Consider the following 23,008-nt stretch of genomic DNA (forward strand, 5'->3'; position numbering starts at 1 on the left):
TATTAAAAAAGGAAGAAAACTCAAGGATAAAAGAGTGAGTCACTTAAAATATATACATTTATACACATGCTATAGAAGTATTCTTTGTGCATTCGATGTGTGTTCATTAGGGATGACTGTCAGCAGAAACACAAGGAGACAGGATGAAAGACATGGTGTTGATCTTTGCAGGCCAGAAGAACTGCTGCTTCTTCCACAAAAATATATGCTGCTTCGTAAAAACTCCACAAAAATATCTATTTTCCTCTAGATCTTACAACATCCACCAGTCAAACTCATGACACCCTACACTTTCATATATATAACATATATATATATATAATATATTTATTTGCATTCATCCACTAAGGTTTAAATCCCTGGTACTGTACAGGCCACTTATACAAGTTCTAGTCATTAATAATGAACAAATTATTCAGCACAGTACTGAAAACATCACTTTGATAAAAAAACGTACACATATGCACACAACACACACATATACACACACAAAGAATGGTGATCACAGATGTTAATACAAGAAATGTATGGCATGTCACTGTACAATTTAATCGGTAATTTGCATTTGCATTTGCAATTTTTTGTACTCTTTTTTTTCAGATACATCTTGGTTTATGGTGATAACCAACTAATAAAAACACAAACATCTTGCATGGAAAAACGGACATGTCGTGAGGGGCATCTGCTTCAGGTCACAAGGGCCCTTGAAGAAGCAACATATCATGTTATAGCGCCATAGCAACATTGTGAAAACATTACATGTTAGCTTGGCTATACCCTGGCGGGACAGTTTATGCCCTATATACTTGTCAGATGAGAGCATGAACATGTATTTACTTACTAAATGATTAAAACAGAGAATCACTGTGAAATATACGGAACAGGATTTAGAATGCAGGAAATAATGGTGCACTTTGCTAACGGGTAGAGAACATTGTTCTGTAAGTGAAGCGATCTGATGACTCCAATCACTGTGTGGTCTGGCTCTGTGCTGAAGGGAGGCAGCCTATCATTGTGGACTGTTATGCCATGGCATGCAAGTGATTGGTCAGCTTGGAGAGGGGTGTCATAGAAGTAACAGCTGATCAAAGAGAGAGAGGGAAAGAGAGGGAGGGAGAGGGGTTGACCTGAAGGGTGAGTGGTGGAGCCTCTTAAAGGCTGTTCAGAAGACCCCATTTCCAAAGGCGAGTTTGCTGAGTGATGAACTTGTGCTTCAACTTCCCACAATAGTCAGTGCTTTTGTAAAAGTGTAGCCCTGACCATCTCCATTGCAGTTCATCATTTTCAGCTGTGAACATGATGTAATTCCTTCCTCTTTCTCCTGCGTCTCAGCTGCCGGAGACTGAATGGTAAAATTTGGAAAGCGGGAGAAAATCATGCTGGAAACTCTGTGCGTCATGTTTCAAACCACAGAAACAGTGCTGGTTTTAATCCTTGGTTTAAGCTGTGCCACACTGAACCTCTTTTCAACGGGAATCACTCAAAATTGACAGCATCTCGCCTCCCTATGAATGGCTAAATTAAACAAACAGCAACAGCACGTATATATATATATATATATATATATATATATATATAGCAATCACACCCACTCTGTTCTGTAAGCAGAACCCCAGCTTACCTCTAATTGAATGTATTACTGATGATTTCAACTGTGTACACAGTATGAGGCTGGAAGCACTAAGGCCCAGGCAGCAATGCTACACTGCAAATCAGATTCGTCCTTCTCCCTCCACTTCTTTTCTCCTTCAGCTGTACTTCGTTATCATTGTGGACACTTGTGCTTGGCTGTATGAGATTAAACTAGAACTCTGATAAGAGCTGAGATTCTTTGTTGGTTTGGTTCCCTGTTAAGGGCTATTATTAACGGGCAAGACAAAGGGGCAACACAAAAGGCCAGGGCTTTAGGTGCAGGTCTACTGAAGAGCTCTGCAGTCATTGCACTGCACATGTGTGTGCATATGTTTGTGAGTGCATGAGTATGCATACGTGAGTGTGAACATGCAAGAACGTGTGTGCATAGGCAGGTTTATGTGTGCGTGCGGGTGTGTGTGTGTATGTGTGCACATGTGTGTGTGTGCGTGCATGTGCGTGCACAGCTATTGCATGCATGCTCTTTGTGGAGGACCCTGCTTCAGAGCTACACACTGAGTTATCTCATTTCCACTTCATTGTATCTCCATCTTTAGAGGGCACTGGGAACAGTGCTAAATCGATGAGTCCTATCGCTGCCAAAGTTCTGTGGTGAAGCTGAGGGAGTGTGTCAGCCAGAGGCCCTTTTTCTGAGCAAAACCAAGTTTGTTAAGCCTCAGTCAATAGCACATGCAGCTCCCCCAACTCCACCATGTGTTTAGGGTTTCCACTAATGAAGTTTGAGGAAAAAAAAAAATGTTTTTAAACACCAAATCAAAAGTAGTTGGCCTTTTCAGTCTCCATAGGTATGCTGGTGGAATAGACACAGATGTGCAGTAGGGACTCTACTGGCTTTTAAAAATACATCCTGATAAAGATTAGAGGAGAATGGATTCTCTGGCACACTGACAGCCAGTGCTAAGGGCAAGATCCTGGCCAAACACAGTATGCTGTGAAAGAGAGGCTTGTGAGGCAGGGTAGTGGAGTAGCTAGACGGGACAGGGCAGGGGCGGGGCAGGGCAGAGCAGGGGGAGGGTGGAGTCATGCCAGGAAGCCCTTTAGAATTAGGACTATCAGCAGCATGACAGCGAATGCAAAGTGACTTCAATCTGTCTGTAAGAGAGAGAGAGAGAGAAAAAAAAGGCACCACCAACTTCCTAGCCAATGCAGAGCAGCCAAGGGATAGCAGCAGGTTAGGTTGAGCGCGCACGCCTCAAGTGTGACCAGAGTCCGTCTTGCAGGTTGACAGCACAGTGTCACCGTCACCGCCACCCCCCACCACCACCACCCTTCCTCCATCCTGTCCTCCCTTTCTCCCCATCCAGTCCCATCCTGAGCTGCGAGGTGAGGGCGGAGGGGGGGGTGCGTGTGCATCTGGATCAGTGCAGGGGCCACCGCAGCGCCAGCAGGCCCACGAGGAAGATGGCGGGCAGCGCCGGGCCGGATGCATGGGCACAGCCGGACGTCTTGCTGCCCACGTCAGGCTGCGCACGGACCGGGGGGGCCCGCCCGGGGATCTGCACCCCCGGCTCCTGCCCCAGGGAGACCCCCTCGTTGGAGTCGCCGATCCTCTCTCTGTGCACTGCAGGGGGAGACACAAACAGAAGATCCTGCTGTTACTGAGAGCCAGAGAGCAGATTCGGGGGTTAGGCCACAGCACCATGGGCAGAGTGCAGGACCACAGGGTCAAAACTCCTCACAGCTGCAGGCTACTGGCGCCACTTCAAAAACCCAACCAGACAGCCACTCATTCAAATGGGACAGGTGGAACATAAGGAAGTCTGGACGCACTCCAAACCTCAAATAAGGTCCAGTAAGCAAACACGCAGGCCTGACATACAATGGCAACATTAACGCAGTATTAGCTATAAAATGATAACAATACCTTGTCATAACAAAAGAGTAAAGGATACATGTAAAGCCAGCTAACAGTCTATTGTGAGCCATACTGGGTTTCATTCACAGTAACAGTTTCCTCAGTCTGGACTACTGTGGCTGAATCCTGTATTACTGGGAAGAGGTCTTCGTATGACAGGTAATATGTGGATTATGAACGGACAGTGCCTGACTAGACAGACACGCATGCAATATGACCCTTCCTTCCTCTTCCCCTGAAAGGGAACTTCAGAGCAGGTGCTCTGATTCTGACCGATAACTCAAATCAGTCAACCCCTCAAAATGAATTATTGTTATTATTATTGCATGTTATTGTGCGTTTACAATCATATTACCCCAAAGTGGTACAAAATGAAGTTTGTTTTAAAGGGGGGACTGGAAAACAGGAAACCCAGATCAGATTAGAGAAAAACTGGAAAATGATTCTCTGACCCAAGGACGTTGGCTGTGGTAGCAGAGGACTAAGGAGAAGAGGGATATGGGTTTGAATCCTGGATAGGGAATTTAAGCAAGACACATAGATTGACTTGCTCCTGTGCGTAGAAGACACAACTTCTTGGAAAGACTAATGTACTCAGCAGTAGTAATGTACATAGCTAATAATGCGATGTAATAATTATGTACTCTTTAAGCAATGCAAAGGCTCCTTAGGTTAAAGTATTGTGTGGGGTATTCTGTTCATGGGATGTAACTGCAGGCCAGCTTGGTAGGAGCACTGGGCTTTGGGCGCTCAGGAGGTGAAGGACAATTTTAACCCTTGGGTTGTCTACAATAGTGGAGGTCCTTACTGGCCTTGGGCAGGACGTTAACCTGTGACCTTACATGCGCACACTAGAGTGTGTCTCCCATACTGTGTCTCAGGCACATCTACATGACCTTCAACATGTCATTCCAGTGACTGAGGAATTAAGCCGAGTGATGAAGCGCCAGCTTCATCCACACCATACGCTCCTGTCGCTCTCTCTCTCTCTCTCTCTTCCTATCCCTCTCTCCTTTTAAAACCTCCCATAGTGGCCTAATTACCTCTGCACCCTCCCAACCAGCACCCCCCCTCACCAACCCCCTCTGAATTAGAGCTGGCCTGGATCCCTCTTCCTCACGCCTGTCATGTCTGGCCTTGTCAGCCCGCGAGACGCTCTAAATCAGCCAAATCGAAGGCGTATTATCACACTCCCCGGGCTGTAATTGAGCCCCCACGGTCCCTCCCTCTTCCCAAACAGCGGATTAGAAGAAATGAGATGGGTGTATGACTCTCACTCACGTTGTCAGCCTCCGTTCACTGTCTCCCCACTAAACTTCAGGGAGCTGAACTCTGAAACACATAGGACGTCCTGATCTTCATTTTCACCACAAATGAAACAATGCCTTCCATTGGATACAGGGTGTAATAAACACCGGTGCAATGAATGGAAACTCGTTGAGAAGGCATTGAACCTACATTGAGTTGAAAACAAAGGGAATTTTTGCACAACAGAGGCAGCAACATCCGGGTCAGGGTTTTAAGTTGAAACAGCAATGCTTCTTGATTGCACCCTACTTGTCATATGTTTGCATTAGATCATTTTATCTAATCTGTTCTGTGGTGTAAATGAATGTATATGAATGTATACTTTTGGCTGAGTAGGTGTTGCTGGCATATACTGGAGTATGTAAACATGTATGTAGGTATGTAAACATTCTCAGAAGCAGAATTTTTAGAACAGAAAAGAAATTAGATAATAAGCTCACAGCTAGATTCTACTCTAAAAATGTTCTGTCCCATGGTTCTACAATCCCCGCTGATCTCAGAACAGCGCTCATTATGTCACACAATGCGCACACTTGCTGACCACAGATTGAGGGAATAAGAGGACAAGCTAGTGCTCCTGCCTTACCCCCGTCCGTCCGGGTACAGCAGCCTCACACCTCAAGCTGGCTGCGTTTCCAGGCCTGAAGCGGTTTGGCAGAGCATGTGCGGTAATAGGAACAGTGTCAGGGACGGCAAGCAGGTGCGGTTAAGCCGCTGATCGGGTTTTGTACGGCATTACACGCCCGCCACGGCTTCTTTCCTCATTAAATCCAGAATAAGGTGTTGACCAAAGCCTGTCATTACAGCTAAGCAAGAGTGACTCCTGTAGATTGGCGTCAGGTGTTCCTGCGGTGACAGACGATGTTAATGTGTTTTTTTTTTCTTGCCTTTTCCCTGAACACTTTGAGGAAATTCGTCCTTTTCCAGATGATGGCCTCCACTGCGACAGACTCAAAGTGTTCCACCTGGACAACCAGTTGGGCTGCGAGGGCCTTATCTTTCACCTAATTAAGATCCCCCCTTTGTGCCCCTGAATTCATATTGTTCCCAGCACCGTGGGGACACACTTCAGTCACTCCAAACAAAAGACACAGAATCAGTCGAAAATGTGCTCATTCTGCTTAAACAGCTAGATTAGGAATGTAGCACACAATAGGTTGAAGGAAAGAGCCAAAAGAGAAAAAAATTCAGACATACCTTTAGGGACTGGAATTTGATTCCATTACACAATGGGCATTGTCACTTTGAAAACAATAGACAAAGGAGTCATTTATCTACAATCGCAATGAGATGAGCTGTTTATGCTGATCAAAACCATGTCAGATTTGACAAAGGAATGGAATCTGTTTTGGCTTTCCAAAAATGTGTGTATATATGTGTGTGTGTGTGTGTGTGTGTGCGAGCGCTTGGGCATTTGCAAGTGTGTGTGTGTGTGTGTGTGTATGTGTGTGTGTGTGTGTGCGCGCATTTGGGCGTTTGTAAGTGTGTGTGTGGGTGTGTGTGTGTGTGTGAGAGAGAGAGAGTGCGAGAGAGACAGAGAGAAAATATATGTGTGCAGGAAGTCACAAAATTACAGGTAGTTAATATCCGAGCCTGACAATCTTATTCCATCCTACTGCCTGTTGTATTCACTCAGTGGACAGTACAAGAGGAAGAGCAAGAGGAGACTGACGATGTTGGCCTGCGTTCCGCTGGCCGTTTATAGTTTCCTTCTTCCGCACATCAGCACATCATCTTGAGTGCATATGGATATCAGATGATTAGCCAGGCATCCTGCAGGATCGACAAAGTAAATGCCGCACAGAACGGCTTAAAAAGTTTGTCAAACAGTTTCTCAAAGGACGCCACGCAGGAAACAATCTATGAAGTCAGTTCACTTCAATACCTGCACAGATCAAAACGGAACATTGAGGACTACAAAGCCGAAAGTTCAGTCGTGTAGTTTTCCACAGAGCAGGATTTTTTCACAGACCACTCCAGATGGCCTGACAGCTAATAATTATAAATGTATTTCACATCAGCTTCAGGTGCAGATAAATGGCACTTGTCAATTAGGAGACCCATGTAAAAAAGCTGAGAGTGTTTGATAAGCCCTGAGGGGCCGAGATGGTCCACAGTGAGCCTACACAGTGGCTCAGATTTGCCTACTAAAGGCTTTTATAAAAAGACCACCATTGGGTTCCTGCATCTGGGCTGTGACTAGAATCTCAAAATGTTGCACCCAAATGTTTTTCCCTCTCTCTCACTGTGTGTGTGTGTGTGTTTCAGTTAGTTTTAGCTATCCGCTACCCTATTAGAACAAGATGGGAGTGACGGGGTGATTTCAGAGCGAGGTGCTTTGATTGTGTCAACAGCAGCCCCTGAGTCCCAGGGCTCTGATACACACTGGCAGTTGAGTAGGAGGGGAAAAGGAATCAAAACACATCATCCCAAAAAACACTGCCCACACACCCCAGGGGAGCAATGTAAAGGTTCCTCTTAACATCAGGAGTCATCAAACACAGCTGTGGTCCTAGAGGCCTGTGCCCTGGAAAGTTTTCTTGTTCATGCAGAACAAAAAGATTTGCACACAAGACTGTCCAACAGCCTTTGCTACTGTGGCATCTAAGACTCACCGCACACTTAACTGAAAAAATAATACATCTAATGCAAATCTTTCAGTAAATATTTCCACGCATTTCTGTTTCGGGAAGGAGGGGGTGGGGGTCGGGGAGCCTTCCAATTTGGCCCACGTTTGTGACTTATCTGAAAAAGCAATAATTTACTGCTCATAGAGAGAAATAGAAAAGAGAAAGGTTCTGGGGAGGCAATCGGTCGACCGCGGTAATTGAATTTCAGATTGAAAATGGTGATTGCCGAGCCTGTAGTCTATCTTACCTACACTGTGTGCAAGCTGTTGATCAGGGGGAACAGAGATTCCCAATGGATCCATCTTCCCGGGGCTTATGTCCCATTTTTTTTCTAATGTGGTGGTTTGCTATACTGGACAGGATTCAATCATCTCGCATTTGCCAGTCTGGCTTCACCTTTGCCGGGCACTGCTGAGGACGTGCTTCTTTTCCCACACGTTCGACACGTTTCCCTCCGATGTCAACCCGAACTGAACGCGACGTGTCACGTCGATAACACAAGAGGCACCACCAGTTGTGGTTATTCAAAAGATGGGAGGCCTGGACATCAAAGAAAGGCTGACTGCTGACTTCCTCCATATTTTCAGCTCACGGTTCCTTCATTAGAGTCTGACTCAGCTCTCAATGTGGCGAACAGCTTTCCCCAACTGTTCTCCGGGAAGACGGCACATCCACAAACTTGATGCGGCATGCCCAAAAAGGGGATTCAATGCATGAGGCATTGAATGTCAAAAAAGACAACAAAAGAGCTGCATTATGCTGTTTTAAAACCATTTAAAAGGAATATGGAGATGGGGAGGCCGTAAGCCTTCACCGTAAATATATATTACTCTCTCTCCATAAAACAGGGAAATCAATTTTTTAGAAAAAAAGGAAAAAGTAGACAAAAATACAGGACAGAAAATGAACCTCCTATCCTGCGTGAGTTATTAAGTTGTGTGGAGGCTAATACATCTCCTCGGGTTGCTTCGTGGAAACAGGCCAGACCCCATTACTGTGTGTTATAGGGGCAGGCCAGGGAGCATGGAGATGCTGACAGGGCGCCAGATCCACACAGCGGAGCCCCCCCATCATCTCCCTCCTCATTAGGAGCCGGAGTAATGGCCGCTCGGGGACACCCGTGGTCCCACCAGCCCCACTTCTTTACCGTATTTTTAATATTAGCCTTTATTACAATGCCGGCATTTACTCCGATGTTCTGGCACGAGGGTAGGTATGGGGAAGATGGGCTTGGGTGAGGGTGCCTTTTCCGAAATTTTAGAAACGCCTTTTAAACCAGCGATTTCATTCTCATGTCTCCTGGCGCAGAGTGAAAGGCGTGCTTCTGGCTGTGGTGGTGAAATGGCACGGGTGCAGCCGGGTCTGGCTCAGTCACTGGCTCCTCTGTGGTCGCTGGAGGAGGGTAACGTTGGCTGCAGATGGCCATAAAGAGGCATTTAGGTATTCTGCGGTGTCCTAAGCCATGGCCCGCTTTTTCCTCCGCATGTCGATATTTTTGCAACAGACACAGGACATTCTGAGAGCATTCACGTGACGCAGCACATTGATGAAACGTCACAGAAATGTCGTGGGATGGCGTCTGACAGGCACTTGACTGGAACTGTGCAATCTGTCCAGATACATGTGAGCGATTTTATCCTGCTGCCATGTGGCATTGGGCGGTGTTTCTGAAAGCCAGCAATCCCAGGGTTTTCAAATCGCAGGGAAAATGGAATGGGAAATGAGACGAGAGCAAACTGTCCAATCCAGGGAACAGAAAGCACGGCCAGGTTTTTTCTTCCTGAATGTGTGAGGAATTGCGCGGTGCTGTCGCTGTGCCCTTGCAGTGTGTAACACCTGAAGCTCTGTACAGGGACCTTGCAGAGTGTTCAGTACACTGACTCTTAAGAACAGCCGCAGTGCATGTTTCCTCACATACATGTACCCAACCACAGATCTCATCGTTAGCTACACCAGAGTGCATGAACACTATGCTGCCGGGTCAGAAGATAGTGGTGCCTGAGGGTGGTCCGAGTCACAGAACTCCCTTCCTACAACAAAACCCCCTGTAACACAGGATTGGACAAACTATGAGCTTGCCTTCTGCTATTGGTCATCCTCTGTAGTAGAAAAAGAAGATCCTCTGTATATCTGTAAGACACACACACACCGCCCCCCTTACAACACACACAAGTAGGAGCATGATATCAGCCAGACAGACATATCACACAGTCGCGTCACACCGAAACCAAACATAATTATTAGAGCAATTACACAAAAATTTCAATCAACGTAATTGAGAGAATTAAACCTTGAGGGCGATGCGTACAGTGTGTGTGTGTGTTGGAGACCGCACACGTAGCGGTTATTAGTAGGAAATGAAAGAATATATGGAGGATATACTGTCCAACTCTGTCTGGACTCATTTTGAATTCACCATAGTCTCGCAGGCTCCAAGCATTGTTTAACCCACAGTGGTACAACCGCAGAGAGAAATTTACCAGCAGATTCTTTGCTGAGATAAGTGTAACGCAACAGTATAGATTTTTCTATCAAGTTTGTACTGCAGCAGCTACTATAAATGATATGAGACTCTTTCTTTAGACACATTTTGGCTGGACATTTTTGTTTCACCTCACTCTTTCATATTTCACATCCCAAAGATCCCACACATATCATTTCATATCCCGTTCCATATCATTTAAATGGCATCATAAAACATTCCATGTCTTTTTTTTTTCAGGGTGATAACTTGCTATCACAAAATGAGGAGAGGCAATATGGCACCACAAAGTAAATGCAAGGTGCTTCTTCTTTCCAGCATCATGGTCTTACATGTCTATAAATACCCAGACATATCTATTAATATACTATCTGTGCTTTCACAAAGCATGGTGTAGAGGGAGAGAGAAAGAAGAGATAAAAAGTCAGGGAGAGACACAGGTAGACAGACAAAAAGAAGGAGAGAGACAGGAATAGAGACAGAGAAAAAAAATCAGAAAGAGGCAGAGAAGTAGAGACTAAAGGAAACTGAGAGAAAGGGAGAGGTAGAAGGCTAGAGACTGAGAGAATAAACAAAGGTAGAAAGGTGGAGACTGAAAGAAACAGAAAGATCGGGAGACAGAGGGGTAGAGACTGAAAGATGAAAGAGAGAAGTATAGAGACAGCACTGAGTGAGAGGTACATAAAGAGAGGTAGTCAGCAGTAACAAAGACAAGCATACAGACAGAGTAGAAGGGAGTAAAGAGTGAGGAAGAAAGAGATAACTACTCATCAAAATATATGTATGTGTGTCTGTGAGTGTGTGCTTTCTTTCAGTAAGCATAATTATAATTATTGTTTTGGCAGCACTTGTGGCAATATACATCACAGTCTGCCACAGTTTGATTGAGGGACAGCATATGACACAGAGGTAATTGTGTTTTGTTTAATTTTATAAGTATGTAAACACATGCAGTATAGGTACCTATAATGTTCCTCATCCTCAATAATTTAACGTATTGTTCACATTGAATCAAATGCTTTGTCAGTATTAATGAAATCTTTGTCATGACAGTAAAGCACAACGGACTGAATTGAATTGACACAGAGCATCAGCAAGAGAAAGAAGAGGATGAAGGGAGGGGGAGAGAGAAACAGCAAGAGTGGGAGAAAAAGAGAAAAAGAGAAGCAGAAACAGAGAGGTAAAGGGTGAGAGAGAGAGGAGGGGAGAGTGGTGACAGACAGAGAGAGAGAGAGGGGGAGGGGAGAGTGGTGACAGAGAGAGAGAGAGAGGGAGGGAAGAGTGGAGAGCGGTGATGCGGTAGCAGAGATGCATACACTGAGATGAATGGCTCGCTGCTGCTGCTGTATGTGCCACTGGGCTCCATTTGTATGGACAGACAGCAGGGCGGATCTGTCACTGTCCTCACCAAGGCCACAGCGCAGGCAGCCTCTTTGCCCCACAGATCTCTGCCTTGTCACTCAGATCAGCTCCCGTCTCAAGGGTCTGTGAGGATGCGGGGGACTACACATGCACAGACACCCACACACACACAGGCATACCCACACATTCATGCACACACACATACACACACATAGACCCATACACACTTACACACACATAGACACACACACACACACACACAGGCATACACATGCACAGACACCCACACACACACAGGCATACCCACACATTCATGCACACACACATACACACACATAGACCCATACACACTTACACACACATAGACACACACACACACACACACAGGCATACACATGCACAGACACCCACACACACACAGGCATACCCACACATTCATGCACACACACATACACACACATAGACCCATACACACTTACACACACATAGACACACACACACACACACACAGGCATACACATGCACAGACACCCACACACACAGGCATACCCACACATTAATGCACACACATACACACACATAGACCCATACACACTTACACACACATAGACAGACACACACACACACAGGCATACACATGCACAGACACCCACACACACAGGCATACCCACACACTCGCGCATTCACACACACACACACACACACACACACAGACACATACACAACCTTAAACACACATAGACACATACACACAGGCATACACACAGGCATACATACACACACACACACGCACACAAACAGGCATGCATACACCTACACCCTAACTCTCACACAGACATGAATGCAAACAAATTCACTCTAACACACACACACAGAGGCATGTGTGCACACATGCACACCTACACACATATGTACATCCATAGACACACACACAGACACATATTCATATTCACTCGCATAAACACTAATGCACACATACACACACATAGAAACCATGTACCCATACACACAGACACACACACATACAATCCTCTGCAAGCCTGTGAGCTCTTCACTAAAAAGCTCTGAGTATTTGTTTCATAAAGGCCTGTGGTGTCAAAAATCAACAGTCATTAACCAGCAGCTACCCAGGAGGAGGCTGGGAACAGGCTGTGCTTCACTCTACCCCAGGCATCCAGCTTCACACCTACAGAGCAGTACCATCACAGCTATCAGTGGAATGCATAATGCCTTTATGTCTCCAAAAAAATCCCTGCTTATTTGCCACATGTCGGCATTTGTGTGAAGTGGGGTCACCTCCTAATTACATTTGGAGTAGCTGTCGGGGGTGTCTTTTTACCTGGAAACAAAAGAGTCCCTTTGCAGGAATCCTAACTCCACAATTATCCCACATTTGTGATGACACCTGATATTGTTTGGGGGTGCGGTGCGACATAAGCATGCGTCTGAGTTCTGTTCCAAAGGGATGTCTGCATATTAAACTGCCTTTAAGATGTGTCTGTGCATACAATGTGTACAAAACAATTGTGGTGTGTGTATGTGTGTGCGCGCGTGTGTGCAAGTGTGTGTGACTCTGCATGTCTGTGTGTGTACAATGTGTACAAAACGATTGTGGTGTGTGCGTGTGCGTGTGTGTGTTTGTGTACTTGTATTTGTGCGTGACCATGCAAGATTGTGTGTGTGTGTGTGTGTGTGTGTGTGTGTGTGTGTGTGTGTGTGCTTCTGCATGTCTGTGTGTGTGCACCAGCTCCTTATCTTCCCTCTGCACTGTGGGCCACTTTTGCAATATTTGGCTATTAGATGCACAAGACCCACCTGATTAGTCCTATTAAACACAGGCCTCAGTCAAAACCCATTTCAATCTACATTTCTCAAACTGTCTCCTAATACACATTAAAAGGAAACTGCTCCATTCCTTCGCCATAATGCAATTCTGACACAGCCTCGAATAGGAGCTGAGTAATCACAAAAGGCCCCATGTGAGCTGTTCTCTCTCTTTCCCTCTGTCTATCTCTCTCTTTCCTTCTCTGTCTCTCTCTCTCTGTCTCTGTCTCGTTCTCTTTCCCTCTCTCTGTCTTAGTCTCTTTCCTTCTTTCTCTCTCTGCCTCTGTCTATCTCTCTCTTTCCTTATCTCTCTCTCCCCCTCTCTCTCTTTCTCTCTCTCCCTCTCTCTCTACAGTGAACATAGATGGTAGTCAGCAATGTGCTGTTGAGTAGATGAGGAAGATTGAAACACAGACCTCCCCCCACCCCCCACACCCCACACCCCCACACCTCTAACGTCCCTAAAACACAACCCAGCCCCCAATCCTCCTTCTCTCTCATGCACAGCTGAAACATCAATGAAGAAAGATGAGACAGTTTGCTATGCTACCAAACCCATGAGAGCTCAAATGTCCTTCACTTATGACACCGCACCAGCGATCGCGGCAATCACTTTTGATTTCCTCTGTAGGCTTCCAGGTTCACGCCTGCTGCAGTCGATCTCGTTCCTCTTTAAGAAGTCGCCCATGTGTTTCGGTGAGGGAGAATGGGGGGGTGGGGGGGCTTGCACGGTGTTTGTTGTCTTCAGCAGATCAGACACCCTCCCCCAGCACCTCCATACCCCCCCCCCCCCCCACCCCGCTGACACTGAGCGGCTCGACCTTGGAGCGTTAGCGGGGGTGTGCGGTGAAAGTGTATCCCTGTACACTTTACCAGCTGCAGTAGTAATGAGCACTTCATTAGCCTTCAGAGTCATTATCCCACCAGGGACCGCCGGGCTGCACCGATCCGGAGAGACCTCTCCTACCTGCCTCGTTCCTTTACTTGCAGGGGTCCAGAGACCGGAGCTCTGACCACAATGCTACCCTCTGTCTCCCATGATACCTGCACATTTACTGTACGCAGGAGGAAGTGTCAGACTCCAGCGTTTAAGATACATTGAGGGGACACTGGCGGATGCTAGTCCCTGGTGATTGGCTCCCATTAGCTGCCATAGAGACTGTGGAGATTCCAGGAGGAACATGTCGCGTGTCTCTTAATTAATCTCAGGCCTGCCAAATGAACCTGGAAAATAATGGCTCTCTCCGGGCCTCCATCACGGCGGCAAGCACCTAAGATTCTGACTTACCTATCTATTTTCATTAACGTGTGTGAAGAGTCAGCCATTTAATAAAACACACACACGCACACAAATGCTCATATACACATGCACGCACGCACACACACCCACACACAGACATACATGCATACACATACAAGCACACACAATCAATTTCCCTCTGTGATCCAGAAAGCACTGCACATTTCAATGCCTTAGCATCCTTTGTAGATAAATTGATATTAGTTTTGAAAGTTTTTACCAAACCTGTGTGTGTGTGTGTTTATGCTCTGAAACCACATCATCATTCTAGCAACCTTACAAGGCCCGTTTTAATCATCTGCAATTACGGTCCACCCACTGTGAGACAGAGACAGGCAAACAGGAAATCTATATCACCCCCAGGCTCTCCATAAATCCCTCCATTTTACTGTAACTGATACACATTCCCCTTCAACTGCAGGTGCAATTCTTGTCTAGGGGAATGGCTATTGTTGGTTATGACAAAGATAAAAGCATTTAATTCAACACAAGAAGGGAGACAGAAAAACCTCAAGCGATGGACGCCATTCCAGAGGGGGTACTCTACCTTCCTGCTCCCAGTGGAAAGAACCCAGGGGAGAACCACTGTGAGAACTTACACATACACACACACAGACACACACACACACACACACACACACACACAGATTTACACAGAGAAACATAAACTCACACAGACACCCCCCCCCCCCCCATACACACACAGACACACACACACATGCTTATGTAGAGGGTGGTACCATGGCATTGACCAGAGAAGAACCTGCTGCCTGCCTTGGCTGATTGCCCTGTCAGTGGGGTGAAACATGAAAGTGAGAGAGGCACCGCGCTAATACAGAAATCAATAGCTATTACATTTTAAATCACGTGTCGGTGACCCCCACCCCCACACACTTCCCACCTTCCAGCCATCCAGCCATCCCCTGAGGGCAGCAGGTGGCTTCACGACAAAATGCGGAGGTGTATTTATTCTAAGGCCGGTCACATGCGTAGAGTCATCATCTTGTCCTGGCCTTCTCTCCCACGGTCTAGGTTCACACTATGTTTCCCCCTCCTCACCACTTTTGAAAAACATCTTGACCTTCCCCTGGCTACCTACATTGTAGAGCAACTTAATTAAAAGGCTAATAAAGAGCATTAATCTTCTGGGCCAAAAGAAAAAAATGAAACAATCCCCGCAACAAGATGAGTGCTCCCCAAAGAGATCTGCGCAAAAGCATCAGATTACGCTGGCAGCAGATTACACTGACAGGCAGTATTTATTAGGTTCCCTTTTGTATCGCATAACAGATTAAATATTGAAATCGCTTACTACAGTGTAGAGTGACTACTCAGAATGCTGGAGAGAGAGAGAGAATGAGAGAGAGAGGGGGGAGGAAAAGAGAGAGTGAGGGAGAGAGACTGGGAGAGAAAGAGAGGGATAGAGTGAAAAAGAGAGAGAAAGGAAGAAGCAGAAACAAAGAGGAAAAGGAAGAGAGAGAGAGGAGAAAGGGGGAGAGAGAAAGAGAGAGTGGGGGAGAGAGTGAGCAAGAAAGAGGGAGAGTGAGAGAAAAACACAAGCAGAAACAGAGAGGTAAAGGAAGAAAGAGGAGGAGAGAGTGGTGACACAGTGGAACAGAAGTCCACACTGAGATGAATGGCTCACTGCCGCTGCTGTGTCTGACACTGGCTTTTCACAGGAGAGTGCATTTTAATTAAGCAGGTCAGAAAACATTAATGAACACAAACAAAGACGCAGTTAATCTGGCGTCTGCCTTGCCCTGCCAGCGAGTCAGAGGTACCGATTTTCCCTTTCAAGCGTGGCAGATAAACACGTTGCAGCTAATTGAGCTTGATTGTTCTTAACCCCACCCGGATTTGCACTAGGGGTTGCAGTGAGAAGATGGCCCTGCAGCAACACTGCTAATCAGTGGACAGCAGTGTGCGGCACCGGCAGTCAGAGGAGCATACCATGGTGAAGACGATGTTGCCAACTTCAATCCATCAGTGGGGCAAAGTTGTTTTAGACAGGAGCAGCCTCTGTGGCCACAATCTCTGAAGTACAAAATCCTGGGAGTTTGCAAATTGTGGGGAACAGATTGTGCAAAATTATGCTGAGCATCATAACTGTCCTTTCGTTTCTTAAGTTCAGGGGGGTGCACCACACAGGAACAAAGTCAGACATACTCAGTGCAGACACACAGCACCACACTGAACACAGCAGAAATCCAAGGTCACATCTCCAAGCATCTGGTTAATCTTTATTGGCTTTACATTGGCCTCTGACCACAACCTAAGACCTAGACTTACTGTAGGTGTGACTAAAAATATCCTGCACTTAAACCCTAAAATTACATTTTACAGTTGTAGCCACATCCTGTCATCCAGTGTTTAGAGCAAAGTCATGCCTCAAGCAGGATTACAATCACAATTTCGGTGTTGCTAACAAAATAATACAAAAATAGTCACAAGTACCATATTAGCTTTGGAAAAACGTGTAATAGACAAAATGAACACGTACTCTCACAGTCTAGGTATGAAATCAACCCCGAAACCTTCATCTTTCATTAAAAAAATATACATAAAACAGCAGACTGTCTCATCTCCACGCCAGCTGTTCAGATGAAAAGCAATAAGAATATTTATGCACCCTCATAGTGGGGCTATCCAAACATTAACATGAGATGCAGGCACACATCCACATGCAGCACATACTGCAATATTTTAGACAGATATTGCTTATCTGAATGGTTTTACTCTCAACTAATACAAATTAAATAACATACATTTTAAAACGATTATTTTAAAACCATTATTTTTCCAAGCCATTCCATTCACTAACACTATGTTGATATTAAATTATTTCATAATTTGCACGATGCCCTGGAAAAGGTTGTCTGCCTGATGGCATAATGATATTTTGTCAAATCAGGAATCTTAACTTTAGTTTGCTGTGATGTCTTAATTTTTTGCTCCTCATTTTCATTCAATGAACTTGTGAGGGAGAGCTGAGGAAAACTAATTTATTTCACCCTTTGAGTGGATGTGCTGTCTTACTCGCCTTGTAATTAACACCTGTCTGAAGACCATGATTTGCATTTCTGTAATACTGAATATTTATATTGTACCTCATGTGTAAGTACATTTAGACACAGAAATGTTTATAAAGTAATAATAACTTTGCCCAAATCCCTTTGAGTTAGTCCCTCTTATAACATTGTCTCTGTGAAGAAAAGGAATCCCAACGGCTCGCGATGGAGCTTGCCTTGTGAAATGCATTGTGTGCATTGCTATAACAATATGCTCTCCAACAACCGGAGGTATAAGACTGGAGAAATCAGGGCCGGCATTGTAAAGGTCAAGCTGGAACCCTTCAACATTACATTACATTACATGATTGTCATTTAGCAGATGCTCTTATTCAGACCGACTTACATAGGTTACATTTTTACATGTTATCTATACAGCTTGATGTTTCACTAAGGCAATTCTGGGTTAAGCACCTTGCCCAAGGGTACAGCAGTGCCCCAGCCCAGCCTACAGCTACAAGCCCTGCTCCCTTACCACTATGCTACATTCCCACCCCAGTAAGGAGAAAGGCAGACTCGCACATCTCTAAATCCACTCTCATTCACTTCTGTTGTGATTTGGGATGCTTTTCTGGGACTGTCTAGCATTTTTTGACTTTGATTAGCCCTATATACATCAGTGTGCCTGCCCCACCCCACAGAGGGCCAGGCCGGAGCCCGGCACAGTCTGTGTCTCTCGTGGTACAGGGAAACTGGCTGCGTGCCCTGCGCTGTGTTTTTTTCGGCTGAGCCTCTCGTTCCTTCGTTTGTGCTGGAAGGGCCGTAGCAGGCCTCCTCCCAGCCTCTCTCTTCAAAAGCAGTGCTCTCCAGAGCCCCGTAATTACAACGGCAACGGCCCAGATAGAGCTTTTCATATTTTGGCAGATGTAGCAAATTGCCTGGGAAATTGTTGGCAGGTTTTAATCCATGTTTAAAAAACAAGCTTTCGGTAATTGAGAGTTTTTGGAACAACATGGAGAGAAGGAGGGAGGGGAGGGGAGGGGAGGGGGTAGAGGGAGGAGAGAAGGAGATGAAAAACATTCCAACCTGCATCGCCCTTGCCTCCGCTCTTCTGGGTTTTAATAAGACGTGGAGGTCACTTTCACCTCTCACATCTTTTCGGGGCCCAGGAGTATTTTCCACAAGATCTTTTCAGGTTTAGTTTTTTTTAGCCCGTGCTTTCTTTTTAGTATAATATCAACAGCCACCCCACCAGCAGCTACACTGCTGATGCTCTAGATAAACACCTCCTCCCTGCTTCCCCCTCACGTCAAAATGCCATGTTTCTGAACAAGCACAACTGTTCCTCCTAGAATCTGGACGTTTACTCACCTGCTCAGCATAACCAGCTTGCAATGTGGTGGGAAACAAGAGGTACCAGTACAGTTAGCTAATCCATTGAGAATATGACACAGCACCATGCTGGTTTGAGCAATTATGTTTCTATGTTACCATGGGCCCATTGCTCATATCATATGTCATATCTGTGCCTTCTATATCGCTATCTACTTCTACATTATTCTATATTAATTTTATTCAGGCTAAATTTCCAATAATCAGTCTGTCAAATACATATTTATTAATACCTAGTAAGATGATAAAAACTGTAATACGATGTTGTTCCCTACATTTCTGCAAACCTGTGCGACTAACTCACACATCAGCCAATAGCGTGAGCCAACAAAATATGATCATTATAATAACCATAATTCGGGGCTGTTGACAGATAGCAGAGCATCACCATAATAATTTGCTAAAAACCTCAGCCTGTGGTTTCATATCCTCTGAGCGCGATCCAAAACGACCCTAAGCTGGGAGTTTCCAGTGGCCTCTCCGCTGAATGCATTTTTCGCCACGTTCCCATGGAGCAGTAATGTACCGGCACTGTTCTTGCGGCGGCGATACACCTCGCGTATGCGCGAGTGCATGCAGGCACACGCATTTGTATGTCTGAGTGCACGCGTGAGTCATAAGATTGAATGCGTGTGCGTGCGTGAGCATGCGAGGTCGGGAGACGATTGCGGGTTCCCGGGCGTATGAGGAGCAGCGCTGATAAACAGGCGAATAAATCTCTAATTCTTTAATGAGGGTTATCTCCCCTCCCCTGGGAGCGCAGCGCTGTGTCGGCGCCCCATTACGTGCCGCGCCTATCACTTATTAAATGCAGAGGCGAGAAAAAAAAAAACTGTTTACGGCTGCACTTCTGAGAGGTCTATTCATTTTCATATCTAAAAAGCTTATTAGCGTCCCAAAGCCTGAAGATGCAAAATATGCCTCATTTTTGAATCGTCTGAAATTAGCATTAAAAAAGAAAAGAGGCTTGACCACCTATGCTGTTTTATTTGTTGAGGGCGGAAATAAGAGCAAACATTCCTTCCTCGTTGGATTGCCAGGTCAGATGGTACTACAGGGACGCTAGTCCTTGTGCTAAAATGATGTACTGTCCGCTAATTGCCGTGATGGAGGCCCTTGAGCCATTCCTCAGACTTATCAGCGCCTTGTCAGGTGAGTCAGCACAAAAAACACAAGCTAGGGGAAGCGTTTTACAAATGATGGACTCGCGTTCATAAAACAGAATGACTAGAATGATTATGCTCATTAAAAGCAACAGTTCAATCAGCACAGGGGCCAAGCCATCAAGGGAGCTTAGGCTGGAATCAGAACTTTGCTTCATATTCTGTCATGCAGCTTTATCTTCAAAAGGTACTGCGTTTTCAAAACGTCAGGTGTACGTCTATGTGGCACATCTATTTTTAATCTAGCAGTTTCCGGGAAAAGAAACAAAACGTGGATGAGTCTGTATGTATAGAGAAATTACTGCCATTTTGATATATTGCAATATATTTCTGCTTTGCATTCATATATTTTACATGTATTTGCAATGTATTCTTGGACATTCTCTGAACATTGTATTTCTCAACATATTGCAAATGCTTATTGTGAGCATATGTAATATATTTTATCTTTCATGGGTAGTGACTATGTTCACAATGTGCAGCTGTCAGGCATTTTAGAGGACTGCTGTTTGCTTCTGCCAGTTACTCCGTGAAGCATGCAAACCTAGACGAAGCCCCACAGTGCATCTCTTCAAAGGCTACCCACAGCAGCTGGACTTTTGGGAGCAGATCTGTGAGTGCCAGATTTCACTGTATCGGGACTCCATCATGGGCCCATGGTTGAATAAATCGTTCTACACGCACTGTGCCTGTATGAACCCTCATGCCGCACCAACAGTGAGCTGGTCCATGTTTGCATCATTCATGTCAGGATGGAGACAGGAGAGGAGGGGTAATTAAGCAGGCCCACCTCAGTTTGGTCCCCTATTGCAAGGATTTATTTCCTCTTCTGTAGGTGAACTTGTGAAGGGTGACTATCAACACTACCACAACCGGCTGAGGTTCAGGACAGTCGAACCCCAACACTGCACACATGAATGTAATGAAGTAGGAGAGGCTGAAGCTTCTTTCTCCAGAAGCCTGGTCGTTATTAGTTTCTGGTTGAAACAGATGTAGCAGAAGCTGGTTTAGACGATAAACATATTTTTTAAATGCACTTTATGTGTGGGAGGCAAGCACACAGCGGGTCTTTATGAATCTGGATCATGGTGGTTAAGGTGCTTCGCAGCTGTGGGGTTTGGCAGGGGTGGGGGGAGGTGTGGAGGAGGGGGGGGGGGGGGGGGGGGGGGCGCATTCCAGACCCATGGGCCCGGGCAGCACAGGATATGGCAGTGCAGCCTCTGGAGTGAGTGGGATTAGGGCGGATTGCGCCTCTGTCCACTGAGGACTCCGCAGTGGCACGCACCTGCCTTTCCAGGGTGAGGGAGTGAGGGGATGGGATGGGTGGTGTATGTGTCTGTGTGGGGTGGGGGGGAAGCGGACCAGCCAGAAGCGTCTAATCCAGCCTTGGGCTGGTGCCGAGCAAGACAAGAGGATATTACTGGAAAACACGTTCATTTCCCATCTGCCCCATGCGGAACTCTCTTGACGCTGTCACGGGCCACTCCTGTCCGGGGGGGGGTGGGGGGGGGGGGTGTTGGGGGGTGGCAGAGCACTATTGTGAACCCGTCCCCAAACTAAGCCGGGGGGTTTGAGACTGAGTTTGTCCTCATCCAGGTTTGTTTTTTTTCCCAACACTCTTCTCTCTTGATCACTTGAAATACATTTGTCACATCTGAATGTGTCCCATACTACAGTTTCCTGCCGGTGCAGGATTTCGGGTGAAGTTAGCACACTCGCAAATGTGCTTAACAACAGTGCGTTTGCACTGTAACTGCGATGGGAGATCATCAGGCCTTGAAAGAGCTGCGTTCCCATTGGCATTATTCCCGAGCAACTCCTTTAGTCTTCTGAACTGGCAGTTTGAAACGGAGCACAGAGCAGCATTATTACATTACTGCCTCTATCCCCAGGAACTATTAAACCACGAACCTTAGCCCAAAACCAAAGTTAAAACAGTTCAATCAGTTGATGCTCTAATTTAGATTGAAATCACTATTCACAAAATGTTCAGAGTCATTATGGTGCACAAAGTAGACTATGAGTCTAAAGTGCTCCCCGGTCCAAACTAAAGAAAATTAGTCAGCAACACAGTGAGTGCTTACTTCACTTTTTATGTACTACAGCACCGCAAGAGGAAGGAAAGCTGCTAGCAGAGCTAGCATAATTTGTCTCCTAGAGTGAGACTGTAATCCCTTCCTCCTAAATCTTTAAGGTTTCACTCTGCGTTTGACCACAAAGCTGTAACCCTAGAGAAAGTCCACTGCCTAAATGAGATAATGAACCTTCTTTCTCCCACTCTGCGAATTGTGCAAAAATGTGTGTCTGCTCCTTTGTCCTGACTCTGATCCCTCCGCCACCCACCACCCACCACGTCTGACAGGGCCGTACAGCTGGATTTATGAATGGCAGACCATCAAAGACAGACCCGGCCCACAAAACACAAGTGGGGGAGTTCCAAACAGCTGTATTCAGCACCCAAAGGGGTGGCAGGGCCAAAATGGGAAAGTTGAGGAAGAAGGTATCCGTCACATCTGCACTGTGGGTGATGTGAAGGATACTGTGTTCCTCAACACCCTTCTCTCCCCCCAAGTCACTCACATTACATTCTCCCTCCCCACCAATCAGAAGGACCGTTGAGCCTAAGTCCCACCTATCCCCAACTGGTACCCATTCCACATCCCAACAACTCACTGACCTCTTCCACCAAGCGAGGCGGTATTTGCAGGAGTGTCGCAATAAAGGATGGAAATTATGACTCAACCTTACTGTTCTGTTGTACAGTACAGTTGTTTGTTTTTGTTTTGCATTCTTGCTTGATGTCAGACTAAAAAACAACATCACTGTATGCTAGGGAGAAATAGAGAGGAAGAGAGAGAAAAAGACAGAGAGAGAGAAAGAGAGAGAGATGTCTGTATAGCTATCACTATCACATGCTGCAGCCTTTGGTACGCGCGGGTACTCAGCCGTGTTTGTCCTGTAAGGCAGGCCTCATTAATGCGGGGCTCAGAAGCACGTTAGACACAGACGAGCTGTGGTTCAGAGGACCCAG

General features: G+C 45.9%; 1 protein-coding gene across 2 annotated transcripts in view; it reads right to left on the bottom strand.

Moving 5' to 3' along the window:
• Nucleotides 1-2,954: 2,954 nt before the first annotated feature.
• Nucleotides 2,955-23,008, bottom strand: part of gpc5b (glypican 5b) — a 125,297-nt gene continuing 105,243 nt past the window's right edge. For both annotated transcript variants that reach the window (XM_036522049.1, XM_036522048.1), the window contains one exon: nt 2,955-3,214. In XM_036522049.1, coding sequence (XP_036377942.1) covers nt 3,012-3,214 — 203 coding nt within the window. In that variant the 3' untranslated portion in view covers nt 2,955-3,011. The remainder of the gene's footprint in view (nt 3,215-23,008) is intronic.

Source organism: Megalops cyprinoides, chromosome 2 (assembly GCF_013368585.1).
Source record: "Megalops cyprinoides isolate fMegCyp1 chromosome 2, fMegCyp1.pri, whole genome shotgun sequence".
NCBI lineage: Eukaryota > Metazoa > Chordata > Actinopteri > Elopiformes > Megalopidae > Megalops > Megalops cyprinoides.